At 50.7% G+C, this 15,625-nt stretch overlaps 1 protein-coding gene across 2 annotated transcripts in view; it reads right to left on the reverse strand.

Moving 5' to 3' along the window:
* The window catches only part of RNF157 (ring finger protein 157), an 85,223-nt gene that overhangs the window by 18,145 nt on the left and 51,453 nt on the right, over window positions 1-15,625 (reverse strand). For both annotated transcript variants that reach the window (XM_054047865.1, XM_054047866.1), the window contains exons 6-17: window positions 15,529-15,595; window positions 13,102-13,145; window positions 12,012-12,059; window positions 11,578-11,649; window positions 10,560-10,719; window positions 9,492-9,604; window positions 8,714-8,952; window positions 7,647-7,755; window positions 6,241-6,352; window positions 5,356-5,540; window positions 4,212-4,277; window positions 2,772-2,820 (exon numbers count right to left, since the gene is read on the reverse strand). In XM_054047865.1, coding sequence (XP_053903840.1) covers window positions 2,772-2,820; window positions 4,212-4,277; window positions 5,356-5,540; window positions 6,241-6,352; window positions 7,647-7,755; window positions 8,714-8,952; window positions 9,492-9,604; window positions 10,560-10,719; window positions 11,578-11,649; window positions 12,012-12,059; window positions 13,102-13,145; window positions 15,529-15,595 — 1,264 coding nt within the window. The remainder of the gene's footprint in view (window positions 1-2,771; window positions 2,821-4,211; window positions 4,278-5,355; window positions 5,541-6,240; window positions 6,353-7,646; window positions 7,756-8,713; window positions 8,953-9,491; window positions 9,605-10,559; window positions 10,720-11,577; window positions 11,650-12,011; window positions 12,060-13,101; window positions 13,146-15,528; window positions 15,596-15,625) is intronic.

The following is a 15,625-nucleotide window of genomic DNA, read 5'->3' on the forward strand; positions in this document are numbered from 1 at the left end:
TTCAGCACAGAGTTAACTGTCGATCAGACCTAATTTACAAAATACACAACAGTCAGGCTTTGCAAAATTCTACTCCATCTTTCTCTCATGGTGCTCTTATCATCCAGATAAAGGGTAGATCTGTGTCTGTTTCTCCTCTCTCATGCCCATTTTACACATGGGTAAGTCAACTGACTGCCAAAGAAAAACTCCCAATTTGCACTAGTAAATCCACCTCCCTTTGCCCAGAGACTTCCGCCTTGGAAGACTGAGTGATCCAGTGCCCAGGGAAATCAATGGGAATATCTCCACTGATTTGGGCACAAGATCAGTTCCTTAGCAGGAATGGCATCCGATCATTTGTGCCTGAGCTGCAAAATGTTCACGGCTGATTTATCTACTGATGCAGAATGAAGCCGGATTAGTATTAAAGTGACCTGCAAGGGTTAACATGAATGAACAAAAGACATTTCACACCGCTGCAGTCTTGAGGATGATTATTTTAAGTACGTTTTTGTTGATTTGCTAGTTGTCAAATTTCAGTCACTTTGGAACGAGTCCCCCAGTCATCAGGGCTAATTAGCAAGATTCTACCGTAAAGAAACAAAACAGAGTCTGTGCTCTGTTATTTTTGCATGGGAAAATGCCATGCTTGGCGGGGGGAGAGAACTGCTTTTTCAAGGTGGATTGGGGATTTATTTTTGGCTTCATGTCTAACCAGAGACGCACAAACATGGAAAGGGGAATTGCTCTGGGTTGACCAGAATGGGCCTTTATTTCTCTGTGCTAACCTAAGGGCTTCCATTGCTATGGTCCAGGTGACTCTCAAATCCTACGCTATTTTGAAAATGCTGCTCGCGTGTCACTCCAAATACTGGGGAGGTGCATTGGTCCAGACAAGTCTCTACCCGGAGTCTGTCTCCGCTGGACTCGCTAAGCACAGCTCAGGGTGCGAAGCAGCAGCGCTGAAGCCCCGAGGTTCGGTTTCAGAGGGTGGGGAGGCTGCATGGCCTACCCTAAGGAAGAGTGAGACCCCTTGAGGGCCTAGCACATCAAAGGGGTTCCTCCCAGAGCCTGTTCCAGAGCTGGGGGCGTAGCACTGATTCTGTGGATCCGGGACACCTGGCTTCTTTGATCCCTCCAGCACATATCAGCTACGAATGCTTCAGCTATAAACATGTTCCTTGAAGCAGGGGCTGCTTAAAGAGGATACAGGTGTTGCAAGAGACATTGGGGTTAATTCCCCACTGGCCTAAGTGGGTGGAATTCCAACGAAGTAAGTGAAGTTGCATTTGCTTAAGTCACTGGTGAGTTTCGCCCTGTTAGCTTTTCACCGGCAGAGCTGAATTCACCCCTGGGCAGAGAGTTAACAAGACGCCTGGTCCTGCTCATTTTGAGGGCCCAGCTGGTGCCCTATGCCTCCTGCTGGTGCTCTGTATGGGGGGTAGGTTTTGCCCAGATTCTGCGCAGCATTCTAGATGCGGCTGGGCCGGGCGCAGAAAGGAAAAGGGCCCCGTTGCAGCCGTCCCTAAAGTACAGCTTCCTTCTGAGCCACCCAAGCACACCCCACTGTTTTCTGCTTCTCACGCTGTGTCACGAATTCATGGGCACTAGCTGAGCTGGGCTACAATTAACATGGCAGCCTCTGTGAAACCCCACCTTATCCACTAGATTTCTCCTTTCTGATAGGCCACTGTCCACAGTCAACTTGTGGAACTCCTTACCTGAGGAGGTTGTGAAGGCTAGGACTATAACAGAGTTTAAAAGAGAACTGGATAAATTCATGGTGGTTAAGTCCATTAATGGCTATTAGCCTGTATGGGTAAGGAATGGTGTCCCTAGCCTCTGTCTGTCAGAGGGTGGAGATGGATGGCAGGAGAGAGATCACTTGATCATTGCCTGTTAGGTTCGCTCCCTCTGGGGCACCTGGCATTGGCCACTGTCGGTAGACAGGATACTGGGCTAGATGGACCTTTGGTCTGACCCGGTACGGCCATTCTTATGTTCTTATTAGAGCTGGTGCTGCCTGGCAAACAGGCAGAATTGGGAAGAGGAAGAGTGGGAGGATAGACCTGCAGGGTTTCTTCTCTCTGCTACGCCCTTGCTTTTCTCTCCTCTGTTAATGGCTCATTCTAAACATGATTATTTCTCAGCTGCTCAGTGGAGAAGATAATCCGTCGCTGAGAACACTTTGGCTTCTGCTCCAGAGGACCTGAACCAACCCCCCAGAGCAGAAACCCCTTCATCTTTGGGATGTTCACAATCCTCTCTTCGGTTCGGGCCCATCTCTAGTTTCTGCTGCCCTCTAAAGGCCTGAGCTGCAGCTCAGATAACCAGCTGGAGAAAGGGAGAAGGAGGATCCCAGGACACTGCAAACTGTACTGTCTACACACCACTTACTGTGCAGACAGAACCACGTCCGTGCCTCCCTTAGGGACCTGATACAGGAATAGAGACTCCTCAGAGCCTGAGTCTTGACATCACAGGATTCAATCACCTGCCTGAACGTACTGCAAAGCCACAGAGAGTCTCCTTCTCCCACCCGCCCTCCGCCAAAACTCCCATCCTCTCATTTTCCCCATTACCCCTCCGCCCTGAGCCCCAGTTCATTGTTATGAAGAGAAGACGCCCCCGTCCTATTCCCCACTCAATAATTGGGCAGGATAGCGTTCCTGGGAAGGCTGGCTCCCCTTCTCTGACTAGGCACGATGCCCTGAGCATACACTCTGCCGCCTGCCGGTGAAACAGAACAAAAACTAGCAGAGAGGGGAGTAATGATCCACGTCTGTTACCGTCTTCCTGGGTGGGAGATCCGTCCTCTTCCTCCATGACGTCGTTCCCCTGCGACACAGAAGACAGGCAGTGAACGTGAACAGCAGAGGACTCTCTGTCCAAGAACCCAGAGCTGAGTCCTTCCAACACTGCCAGCCTCCTCTCCATAGGCACACTGGCCACAAACCCATGCTGCCCTCCATCCCCCTGCATTTCCCTAGCTCCCCCAGGCACCCGTAGCCAGACTCACACACCTTTCACTCGGACTCTCCTGAGGGCGCTCAGGATACCCGCTTGGCGCTGTGCCAAGGGACTCAACGGCACTCCGCCCACACGGGCCAGAGTGAATGTGGCCCAGGCTCCGCAGAACCCAGGCAAAGTCCTGCGCGCCTTACTGAATATTCATCCTCTGAGCTTGTCCCAGGGATAATCTGCATCACTGCCAGAGAATCTGCCCCTCCCACAGCTACTGCCAGTCCTGCCGGGGGGGGGGGGGGTGCATCTCCTCACCTCACGATGCTACGACAAAACTCTCCTGGTGGCAGTTCTCACTCATCCCAGTTCCCCCCCCACACCTCCCCCAAGAGCTTGACACTAGTTTCTCCAGCCAAGGAAGACAAGCTAGGACACCGAGTGTCATTATATTCAGGCCACCTACACGGAGCCACTGTGAGTCATCAGCCGAGACGGAACCCAGGGTTAGTGCTGGGTGCAATTTTTCAACTGAAACTTTGGGTTTTTTTGTTTGTTTTTTTTGGCAGTGAAAAAGGCAGATTCTGCAGCACCGAAACATTCTGCAAATGTTGACAATTTGTTTCCATTGAAAAAGAGCAGAGAAGAAATTCTGAAAAAAAATCAAAACATTTGCTTTCAGTTTTTCAGTCTGACGTGCTTGTTTTAAAATTGCCTTTAATTCTATTTTTTTTTAAATTTTAAAGCCTAAAAATGCTCCAAACTGAAATGAAAGCCTTTCACGTCAGGCTGAATGGAACGTTTTGTTGGACCAGAAATGGATTTTTTAAAAACTCTGAGGTGCCAAAAATTTCATTTTTGGTTTGACCCGAAATGATTTTTTTTTTTTTTTTCAAATTCTGAGTTGCCAGCAAACCAAACCAAATAATTCATTACTCACACAGCTCTACCCAGGACTTTCAGCACAAAAGCACACGCCTCTAAAGCTTGTACTAAGGAATAGCTCCGTCAGGTAAGTAGCAAGGCCTTATACACGCTGTGGCAGGTCTTAATTTGTAACGAAAGAGGTGCCAAATTTTTTACTTTCACAGCTGACCTGGCAAGCCCAGAGGTGCCAGGGTTCAGCCCTGGTACAAATTAAGCACTGCACTGGGACCAGCTGCTAGCAACCGGTGTGATCACACACATGAATCCAGTGTATTACGTATCTCACTGATCATTAGGAAAGGCTGGTGACAAGGTCCTTCCTTTTGAACATAGGTTTTTACCTCCGCGTCTCGCTCCTCCGCAGAGATACTGACAAAATTCCTATCTGGAGATTCCACAGGGGTTGACTGCAAAAGGAGGACAAGAGAAATCAGACAATTCTACTTGCACGGTGTGTCCGTGAATCAATGCAATACGCAGCTAACGTTCTCCATCATCAGGGGCTGCCCTTAGGTAGCTGGGATAATAGACCCCAGCGCTGTCGTTCAGAAAGGCGAAGGCTCACCCAGAGGAAGGCTCATTAGCTGACGTACTCTCTCTATTTGGTGCTGTACAATTGAGCTTAAAAAAAAAAAATGTTTTTCAAGGAAGATTCCAATCCATGTCCCTTGAGCCAAAAAAATATTTCTGAGTTCAATATACAGGGCTTCAAAATTCTAGTTTTGACAGTAATTTTGTCAAGCTGCTGTTTAGGATAACCCCCCTGGGCAACCAAAAAACTGGAGTTATTTGCATCTGAAGAAGTGAGGTTCTTATCCACGAAAGCTTATGCTCCCAATACTTCTGTTAGTCTTAAAGGTGCCACAGGACCCTCTGTTGCTTTGTATGACAATAACACCTAGAGGCCTTAACTGAGATCAGGGCCCCATTGTGCTAGGCACTGTGCAGACGTACACGGACACAGTCCCAGTGCTGAAGAGCTGACAGTCTCAGCAGATATATAGGAGAGCCTCAGAGGTGCACTGACTTGCCCAAGGCTGTACAGCAAATCTGTAGCAGAGTTAGGAATAGATGCTCCGTCTCCTGACTCCCCGCTGAGTGCCCTACCCCACTGGACCACGCCGAGTGCCCTACCCCACTGGACCACGCCGGTTCCAAAAGCCAGTTCTTTTCTACAGTGTTTTCTCTCACACACACTTTTGAAATGGATCTAACGGTTACAAAGGAAAGTGGGAGGAGCAAGGGAAAGGAAAGGAGAAAGGTCTCAGGGCTCCTCTGCCTGAAAGTTTTCCTTTATTGTTTGAAAGCAAAAGGTTTTAGAAAATGACAAACTTAGCTGCTCCAAATTGAAATGACAAACGGCTGCATCATTCACGGCACATGCGTTCCAAAGCCATTAACCCTCTAGTGCCCAGAGTGCTGACCCCAGATGGCGATCAGCTTCTCCCCCAATGCATGAAATGCTTGTAGGTCCACTATACCTACCTCTCCTTCTGAAGGAATCCCACTGGCAGCAGCAGGGGATGGGAGCATGTCCCCCTCTTCCTCTGTGCCTGGAGCGACATAAGAGCCAGACATGGAAGACATGGTGTCGGTGCTGATCTGGGAGTGCTGACTTTGGGAGGAGGCCATGGACATGATGGACTGGGCCAGGCTGCTGCTGCCAGGATCTAGGGAGAAAGGGAAGCGTGGAGAACACAAGGCAGCATTGGAGAGGGCAGAGCAGCTGTGGCTGTGCAGGTCTGACTGCAAAGGAAACCGTTTGCAAGATGGATTCTACAATGATGGGTGTCGATTTTGCACGCTCTCCTTCTCCAAACCCTGGTACTGGCGCCTTCAAGCTGGGTCCTTGCCTCCATGTCCTGTGGCCTGGAGACTGCAGTCGGTAACTGCCTTTTGAACACCTGACAATGAAACCGCTTGTCTTTCTGGGGGGCTTCTTAACTGCGCCAATGGGAATAAGCTACTGCTGCATGCAATGCCTGCATCAAGCCTACAACTTCGGGGCTGGATGCAGGCATCACTAGGTGAGGATCTCCAGCCATGTTATGCAGGAGGTCAGACTAGATGATCACAATGGCCCCTTTCTGGCCTAAACATCTCTGAAATCTACAGATGGCGGCGTTTGACTATTAAGATATTAACAAGCCAGCTCAAATCCTGTTCACCTAATTCATGCATTACTTCCAGCCAAGTGCAGACATGACTAAGGCAAGCAGGATCAGACCCCTGGAAGCATCTTGGGACAAGATCTTTGTCCTCTCTTCCTCAAATGCAAAGTGCCACGTGCTCCTATGGCGTTGCATAACGCAGCCATCAGGAAGCCAAGTGACCACTGAAATGCTGCTTGTCCCTCGTCTCCTACCGTACCTTCTGGGGAGGAGATGGTGGAGGAGAGAGGGGTTCCTGTGCACGAAGACTGATCTATTGCTCCCGAGGAGGACAAGGTGAGGTTTTCACTCTCTGGTGTCATACCATATTCCTGGAAGGAGAGCAAACACACCAGAGTAAGAGGACGACAGGTCCCTGCAGATGAAGCAACTGATTGTAATTTGGTACTTTTCAAGGCATTTAGGGCTCCTGGCAGTTTCTGAATATTAAAGTCTTTGAAGCTTCAGGACAATAAATAGAGCAGGTATCTTCACAATGTCCCACTAACATGCCTGTTCTCCAAGGGCCACCTCTAGGGGGGAGAAGGGTTTTTAACTCTTGGTGCTCATTCCGCCTTTGGCCTTGCTGATGAGGCTGCCAACAAGTGAGCCAATTATCAGAGTGCTTTTTTGCAGCATGGACCCCCTGTACATTAGGACTAAAACTCTCCAACTCCTTTCACATTAGCCATCAAACTGCTAAGAGATTCTGATAATGGACTGATGTGGACATCTTTTCGAATGCACTGGAGAATGGGAACCCACCAATGAGTGAGCCGGAGGCTTTCGGGCCATGCACGACAGATTGGTTGATCACCAACAGACTCCACTACTGATCTTTGTGGAGACAGCATCCTCTATCCCTATCGGTCAGAGAGCCAGGCTGAGAGACAGGAGTTCTTGAGTGATATTTCCAGCCCTACCACTGACTTGCACTCTATGACCTTACTTCACCTGTTACCCATCTATACAAGGGGGCTAATATGGACCCACATCACATGGGTATCACGGGGGTCTGACTCAACCTGCAAAGTGTTAGATAGCAGGGGCTGTGAATGAGAGGCTAATTAATGATTCTGCCCAGAAAATGACTGTGTAAAAATAGCACCTACTTATTTAACAGATCTGCCCTGAGAGGGCATTCAGAGTCCAATCTACTAAATCTCTGCTATGTTTTACTGCCATCAGCCCAGCAGAACCAACACAGCTCTGGGACAACCAGCAGGATCCTTTCCTGCCTCTGGTCATATCAGAAATATTAACTGCACTCCGATTCCACGGTCACCTGCGCATCCCCTGCCTCTTCAAATTATGTCCCCAGTTAAATCTGTGCAAGCCCAGAGGGCAACAGGGCTACACGGGGGTAATTCAGAGAGGACAGCACTTGGCTGAAGAATCTTCATTGCTGGCGACGATACACAAGAAAGAAAGAGCCCAGCTTGACTCTCAGATCCCCGGCTGAGTTTGCAGGGTTGCCAGTTAGAAAAAAAATAACAGCTTTGCTTGCAAACTGGACTCATTTTATACAGACTGCAGAACAAAACAAACACGGAACTCCAGAATACCAGTTCCATGGGTCTCTTTGCTGAGTAGACAGCTAGACCAGAACCCCTGTTAAATAATCACCTCCTCATGCTGATGAGGAGACTTCCTCCTGGAAATCCTGATTTCTGATTCGCTGCAGGACTTCTCATCATCTTCTTCGTGCAGGACCGAGGAAGTCTGGGAAACTGACCTAGCAAGAAGGGGAAAGGAGCAGCCTGTTAACTTACGATTGCTCCAGTGATTTCACTAGCACAACCCACGCTGTCAACGCAACTGGCTGCAGCCCTCCACAGGAAGCCACTGCTCCAGGAGCGGGCCAGTGGAGGTTGTAACAGTTGTAGCTGCAGTCATGTGGCAGGGGTGTTAACCCTTTGTAGCCCAGACCCATATCAAGTCTCTGGGGCACCTTTAATGACAGACAGAACGGCAAGGTAAAAAGTGGTATTTACATGGATCAGTGAAACAAGCGTCTTTTCCTTCGCCCTGTTCTCTGTACGGGATCCTCCGCCCATCTGTTCTGCTTTCTGGACCAAAAATCTGTCCCCAGTTATACCGGGATAAATCCAGAGCTGTTCCACTGGGGTGCTGCCCCCACTCCAGCTGAACCCAAATAGGAGCTGAGGGTGTTTGACATCCGACAGGACCCAGCCCTTAGCCAACACTTGGGGTTCCTTGGCATTAGCACATTCATCCTTCTACTGCAAGTCTCCACCACAGCATTTCTGCCAAGTGCCAACGGTCCCCTGGAGAATCAGGGTGCAACAGACACCTGAGGCAGCACTGAGGGGACGGGGGAGAGGATGTTTCTCCTCCAGCATGCTAGGCAGTACCACACCATTAGGGAAGAAGCACAGGACAGATAGGACCCATCAGGGGAAGGTCCCGGGGCCTGATGCAGAGCCCGCTGAAGTCAATGGAAGGATTCCCATTGGCACCAAAGGGAGCTGGATCAGGCCCTTCAGAAGTACATGGCTTTACTGGATGTGGGCCTGATCCTGCCATCCCTGCTCTGCCCTCCCCCAGTGGGTATTTTGGAAGCTAAGGGCTGGGAACTGGACCCTACGAGGAAGCTTAGGCCAGAGTCCCTCTCCCTCTGGCTGCAAGAGCGTCCAGTAACGTCCGGAAGGGAAAGGCGGCGAGTGACTTACTTTGATAGGCTCTTCTTGAGTTTGAGCCCTTGGCTGCCACAGTCCGACAAGCGGTCAAGGGGAGAGAGCGTCCTGATGGGAGGCAGGTGGCTGTCGCTGCCATACGACGGCAACATCCCTGCCCCGTGGCTGTCCCCAAGCCCGTGCAGCGGAAGGGCGGCCGGGGACGGAGTGAGGGGCCCGTTGAGAGCTTCCAGCAGAGACACTACCTCGTAGCCAGGAGGAATGTTCTCAGAAGACTACAGGGAGCAGAGACAGGCCTGGGAATGAGCATTCAACAGCCCATGTTTCACAACACAACTGCCCCCTCCGCTCCGGGCAGGGCAATTCATTCCAAAGCGGCGGCCTATAGATACGAAACTTGGTGGCCAGGAACGCAAGGGCCCCAGACCAGCGCTTGGAGGGAGGCATAGCGCAGGCAAGGGCTGTACAAGCTTCTACCGCACCCTTCAGCCCCCTACTACGCTAGCCCTGCGCCCCTCCTCAGCTTTGCCAATGCACCTTGAACCTGAGCTACAATGTCCCTGACTAGTCCAGCCCTGGATTCCCCACCCCGCACAGCTCTGCCAGTGCACCTTGTTCCTGGATGTTGTGTGAGTTCAGCACGCCCACAAGATCAGGCTTGAAAGTGGAAGGAATTCCCCTTCCTGGGTTATCCTTTGTTTAGAAGCCTGGGAGCTGTTTTGCATCCCAGTGACTATACACCGTGGGGAGTAACAGCGGGGTCAGGACTACGCACGCGAGGGCTGATGGGTTGGCTTCTCTGGTCAATACTCACCGAGTGCTCCTCAGAATCGGACGTTTGGGAGGCGATGATTGGGCTGAAGCTGGTTGGAGAGAGAGGGCCAAGTTTTTTCCTCATTGCTCGGATCTGGAGCAAGGCTCGGAATGCTGAACAGTGGGGGGAGGGAGGGAAGGATACAGAAAGTTCATTTCTAATATAACAAGCGGGAGACCCAACCCCCCCGGAGAATGCCGCTAGTTTTCATAAGAGCTGTTTTATTTCTTCTATTCCACGCTAGTGAAGGCCATACAAAATCGTCCGGATGGAACTGGAGGTTTTTGCATTTGTTCAGGATTGGAGGTTTTGCATTTTGTTGAAATTTCACACATTTTGTGTAAAACCTGCAAAATTTCAGGTTTTTCCACCTTAAAAATACAGCTGTTTTCAGTGTGTGTGTGTGGGGGGAAATGACGTGTTCATCACTCAGGACAGATCTATTTTCAAGCAGGAGACACTAACATTTTCAAAATTCCAAACCTGAAGTTTTGGTCAAAGATTTTTGCCCCAGAATTTGCACACAAAAAAAAAAATGTTGAATTTTGGTATTTTTTTATCAATGCCAAAACCTCATTTCACAAAATTTTGAAAAAAATAAAAACCAAAAACCCACAAACAATGCAGGTGCAACATTTCTTGAAATGAAATTAGGAACGGTGCTGTAAAAATGATAGAAAGGAGTTTTGCATGGAGCTACCTCTAACACCAGGCAGATGACGATGTCTGTCAACGCACTAGCGATTCCAATAGACCCTCAGTCCTTCCTAGATTCAAGCCCTTATTCCAGACCAGCCAACTCTTATTCACTAGTTAGGAGCAACTGCTCTCATTCCCTAGGAAAAGGCCAGTGCCAGCCAATCTCAGCTCCATGCACAGAGGCATCACATGAGCAGTTTGGGTGAAGCCAAGAGTTTTGTCTTGCTTGAACTCCATGTGTAGAGTGTGCAAGACAGATCTTCCCAAGCTAAAGAGTAACCCAACTTGGGACAATGCCCCCCCTCAATCCTCCCCTATAGGAATCAGTCCTCTTCCACCACGGGATCTGAAAAGAGCCCCGAGCCTTACGCAGCCTGCAGATGGGGCAGTTGTTGGCTTGGTAACGCAGGGTGTCCGCACAAGTGTTACAGAGGCAAAGATGGCGGCAGGGTAGAATCAGAGTGTCCCGCACATCCGAGAGGCAGACCACGCACTCGGCGCTGTTATCGCTCACCTCGTCCTCAGCCACCTGGGCAGGAAGAGAGAGAATGAGCCTCTCCAGCGGGGCGTGGCACAGTGGGGCTCTGCAGTGGGAGAAAGCCTTGCCCTTGGAGTGGCTGCTATCGCAGTGGGAGCCCGCGGCAGCCCTGGCAGCTCCTGTTCTGCAGGGGTCAATGGCTCACAGATCTGCAGAGTGGTAGATCAACTGGCCCACCTCAGCCCTTAACCCGCTGCCGCCCAAACACGCAGGGAGCCCCGAGGAGCTATGCCTGGGGCTTCCCTGTGCAGCTCCCACCAATCCAGCATTGCACCAGCTCCACAGCAGCTAGGGTCCTTGACAGGCAAGGATTCACCCCAGAGAGTCACTGCAGCCCTATGTGGAGAGACAATTTAACAGGAAGGCCCATGGAAAAGAGCGTCGGTACTCGGGCTTTTTACCTCCAAGGGCCTTGGTTCAAATCCTTATTGAACATGAGCCTGGAGATCTCCCCCTAGTGCTTATTGGGTGGAAAAGGCATTAAGGTGGGTCCAGGATTGGACCAGAGCAAGAGGAGGTGACTGAGTCTGGAGTGCTGCGAAGATGGGATAAGCCTGGGATTGCCACGGGCACTGCTGGCCAGGCCTGAGGGGCACTGGCCATGCAGTGTGGGGAACCCAAGACTGGGATAGCAGGGCTAGCTGGAGCATACCATTGTGGAGCAATAGCAGCGCTGGGCCAAGGCCAATGCACTGTTCTATAAACTCCCGATTCCTGAGAGTGCTAAACAGTCACTGCGTTAAGTTAAAGTGGAAGAGGAGAGATGTGTCCTCCAAAGAGAACGGCGACTAAGAAGGGCACCTCCCTTTCCCAGGACCTGCACTCCACCCCCAGGGGACACACCCTTACCTTGGAGTCCTGCGTGTTGTATTTGTTCTCGATCCCATAGATCTCCTGAAGGAGGTAGCTAACTCCATCCACCTGGAACCCACAGATACGGGGAAGTCACATGGGTGATGCAGAGTTACAGTGGTGCCGCCACGCCAGCTCATTTCAGATAGTCTCCTTGGGACAGCCTCTTTCTAAGCCTTCCCCACCACGTGAGGAGGGACCCCCTCCCCACAACCCCACTCTCAGAGCCCTACGCTGGGTGCAGGCTGTCTCTATGCATGCCACGCCCCTGCTGCGAAGGGGACATCTCATCGCACCAGTGATTCTAACAGACTCGCAATCCTTCCTGGATTCAAGCTCCCATCCAGGCCAGCCCACCAGCAAGGAACAACTGCCCCTCAGCCCCCAGGACCAGGCCAGTGCTAGCCAGCCCCAACCCCACATACACTCACCACTTGTTTCTGCTTGAGGGGCTTCACACAAAAGCTACCATCTGCATGCTGGAAACAAGGAAATTGTACTCCAAGTTAATCCAAAGCAACCATAGACGCTAGAGGGAGGGAAGGGAGCTGTGGTGTATTTATCACATGCTGTATATTGTGACACCTGTAGCTAGGCTTGGCAGGATTAGACAGTTATCAGTAAATGTCAATTTCACACATGCACATGCAAACTGATGAAAAAATGTTGCCATTGATAACACTGGAAATGTACAGAGAAGCAAAGTCAGGAAACGCTGCTTAAGAACTTCTTAGAAGTTGATTTAAGGCTATTTACTTTGTCTATTTGGACATGCGATGCTGACCATTTGTGTTTTAACGGTTGTAAAGCTTTTACTTTTTGAATCTCAACGTCCACTGTAATTAAATAACGATTGTCTGAGCCATCCCATTGTCTGCCCCCCCAATAACTTCCCACAATCGTGAAAATATGGATAAATAGATAAACATGGTTAAATCCCCTAATTATGCACAACGGTGAGAATTTACTTTGATAAACATTGAAATAAATGCTTAAAAATAAACATCTGTCAAAATGATAAAAAAATAAAAACCAAATTCAGCCAAGCCTAACCATGTAGACGTCCAACAGATTCTCCATTAACCAGCTGATCTGATATCAAGATTGCTCTCTTTCTCCATGTATGCAAACACCAGGTTATCAATCTATAGTAAAGTTAGAAATGTACCACAGGAATATGCAAACAAAGGCCCCTCCAGTGCTGTTTCAATGGATTAGACATTGTGACCGAAACTTTCCAACTTGAGGGCCTAAAGTTAAGCTCTCAAATCAATATTCAGGCAAATAATAAATAAGCAGCCTGGATATCGGGCTCGACACCTCAAAAGTTAGATCATTTTTTGCCCTCAGGGCTTAAACCCAGACTTAGGTGCCTGCCTTTTGATTTCCACGTGTGGCAGTTTGTCCTGTGGGTCCTGCTGACCCATCCATGCTGGGAGGAAAGAGGTTAAACGGCCCACTCCACTGGACAGGAAAGTCAGACTGTACGGTACATGGACCTGACGGAGACTCAACACTCACCTTCTCAAATGTCGCCAGCAGTACGTGGCAGTGGCCGAGGTGCTCTGCAAGATACAAAAGGGGCAGGGCCGAGAGGTAAAAGGGATGCCCTGCAGTTGGGAATCCGGGTCACTGCCCCAGTGCCCATTGCAGGAGTGGGATACGGAACACCACATCCAGCTGATCTGGGGCAGGAGCACTGCCTGCTGGGCACTGCAATGGGAAAAGCAGAGGGGGGAAGGGTGCCATGTTTGGATACAGGGAAGATGACACGTTCCCCCCACACAACCCAAGGTCAGGCAGGAGGAACCGGTCAGTCTCTTCTCTCTAACTCCTACAGACTGGAGGCAGGGGACTGCTATGGGTTAGCACGTATGTGAGCTAGGCTCCTAGTCCCTCTCCCCAGCCACCCGTTGAAGGCGCAGCTGTTACGTGGAGGGTTTTCGCTCCGTCAGGAGGGAAATGGCTCTGTGGATGCTCAGTACGAGCTGCTTCTGCCCAGCAGATCAGGGCTAGGGCATAACACCCAAGGCCCATATGGGACTGAGACGACTGCTGCAAAGCCCGGCTCGTCCCCATGGAACCGTGACGCTGTTGCAAAGCTGCAGTGCGAAGGCACAAGGATGTAAGGGGAATGAACTGGGAATGCCAAGGGCCAAACTCCTCTTTGGGGTAACTTCACTGACTGCAATTCATTTGCCCTGTGACTTTATTAGAACCAGCCTATTTCCCACCTCTCTGACACAGCATCATCCAGAAAACCGGTCTGTAACATTTTAAAGCACTGTACAGACTTCAACTGGCTAATCCTCCTGGGGATGGTATCCCTACTGTGTGATGGGGAAACGGAGGCACGAAGAAGCCGAGTGACTGACTCCCAGCGGGTCAGTGGCAGAGCAAGAATTAGAATTCAGGAGGCCCTGGCTCCCAGTCCCCCAATCCATGCTGACTCCCGCTAGACCATATTGGTCCCTGGGCAAGAACGGTCTCGGAGACAGGCCAAATCTTTTCGTGCCGCACACTGGAAGGTTGACAAGGAACAGGAACGTGTGGGTTACGAAAGGACACGTCTTCCATTGCATCTGGGAGTGCCCCTCACTCTGCACGCTGCTCCGCTCAAGGGCACTCCCCAGGGGCAGGACAAGGGCTTTTAACAAGGCAGCGCTGGAAGCCTGGGTCCATGTCAGCCAATTCCTGAGAGTCTGGAGAGACTCCAGTGGGCTAAGGGGAAAGGCTCATGTCGGCACCCAAATCTTCCATAGAAGTGAGGTTCCTACCAAGAGCGCCCAGGCAGAGTTCCTGGCCTGTTTGTGCTGGTGGGGGCCTGGCCTGTGCTCCCAATGAGAGCTGCTGCTGTTATAAGCCAGGAACCATCCACTTCCCCAGGGGAAAGCTGAGCCCTGCCCGGGCTCCTTATCTGGGCTAGAGAAAGTGTAACCAGCTTATTGAGTGACCTTTATAAAAACAGAGGACAAATATTTATAGGGCAAGATAAGAGGGTCCCAGCTGGAGCGCAGGGGAAATGCATTTCCTTGGATTCAGAATTAATTCCTTGATAGCCTCCAGTGCCACTTAACTCTGCAAGACGGGGCCGGGGGAGGGTCTACAACACCCCCAGCCATCTCCATACATGGCCTGACCCTGCAGAGCGCTGCGTGCCCTGGATTTCAATGAGGGCAGAGGACACTCAGTATCCGGGGTCAGGCCCGCTATGGAGTTCTCAGGACTCACTTTCCTTCCCCCAGGGCCTGAGCCAAAGCCCACTGGTGCCAAAAGGAAGCTTTCCATGACTTCAGCGAGCTGTGCATTGGGCCCTCGAACAGAGTGCTCAGCGGGGTCCTGAGCCCTGAACTGAATATCAACCTCAAAGGCTCGAGGGCTCCTGGCCAGGGGAGATCGTTCATTAAAATCCCCTCCCTTTTCCAGTTTAAATGAAGCGGCTGCAGGATGTGCCGCGCTGCAGCATCCATGCCCCCAGGTGTACGTACGGCTGGATATGGCCTTTTGTTATTATTTAATGTTTACATTTCTGTGATATTTAAAAGAGCCTGGCCAGGCTGGGCCCCATTGTGCTAGGTGCTGTACAAACATAGCACAAAGGACAGGCCCTGCCCCAAAGAGCTGATAATCTCAAAGGCCTTGAGGATAAGGCTGAAAAATTGCTGCCGAGGAATCAATAATGAGCCTTTATTTTCTCTCTCCAGCAAGAGCAAAGTAAATCCATTTATCAGGCCATCTGGGCTGTCTTGTACCAGCACAGGGGACTGGAGCAACACACACGTTCAAGAGCAGATGCTGAAAGTTCACTGCGCAAACGGAGGCTGCATTGTAAGAACACAGGCACCATCTGCAGGGCAAGTCGCGCGGGGCACCAGAGCCTTAAGGCTCATCCACCTTGTTGCTGACGTAGGGAAATGAAGCCCTGCAATCCCAAGGGTCTGTTCCTACCATCTCCCTCGTCCACGACGGCATGCACCACCATGGGATACACCTCTCGGTCCAGGTCAAAGCCCAGCTGTAAAGAGAGGGAGAGAGAGAAGGAAAC

This window comes from Malaclemys terrapin, chromosome 13 (genome assembly GCF_027887155.1).
Source record: "Malaclemys terrapin pileata isolate rMalTer1 chromosome 13, rMalTer1.hap1, whole genome shotgun sequence".
Taxonomy (NCBI): domain Eukaryota; kingdom Metazoa; phylum Chordata; order Testudines; family Emydidae; genus Malaclemys; species Malaclemys terrapin.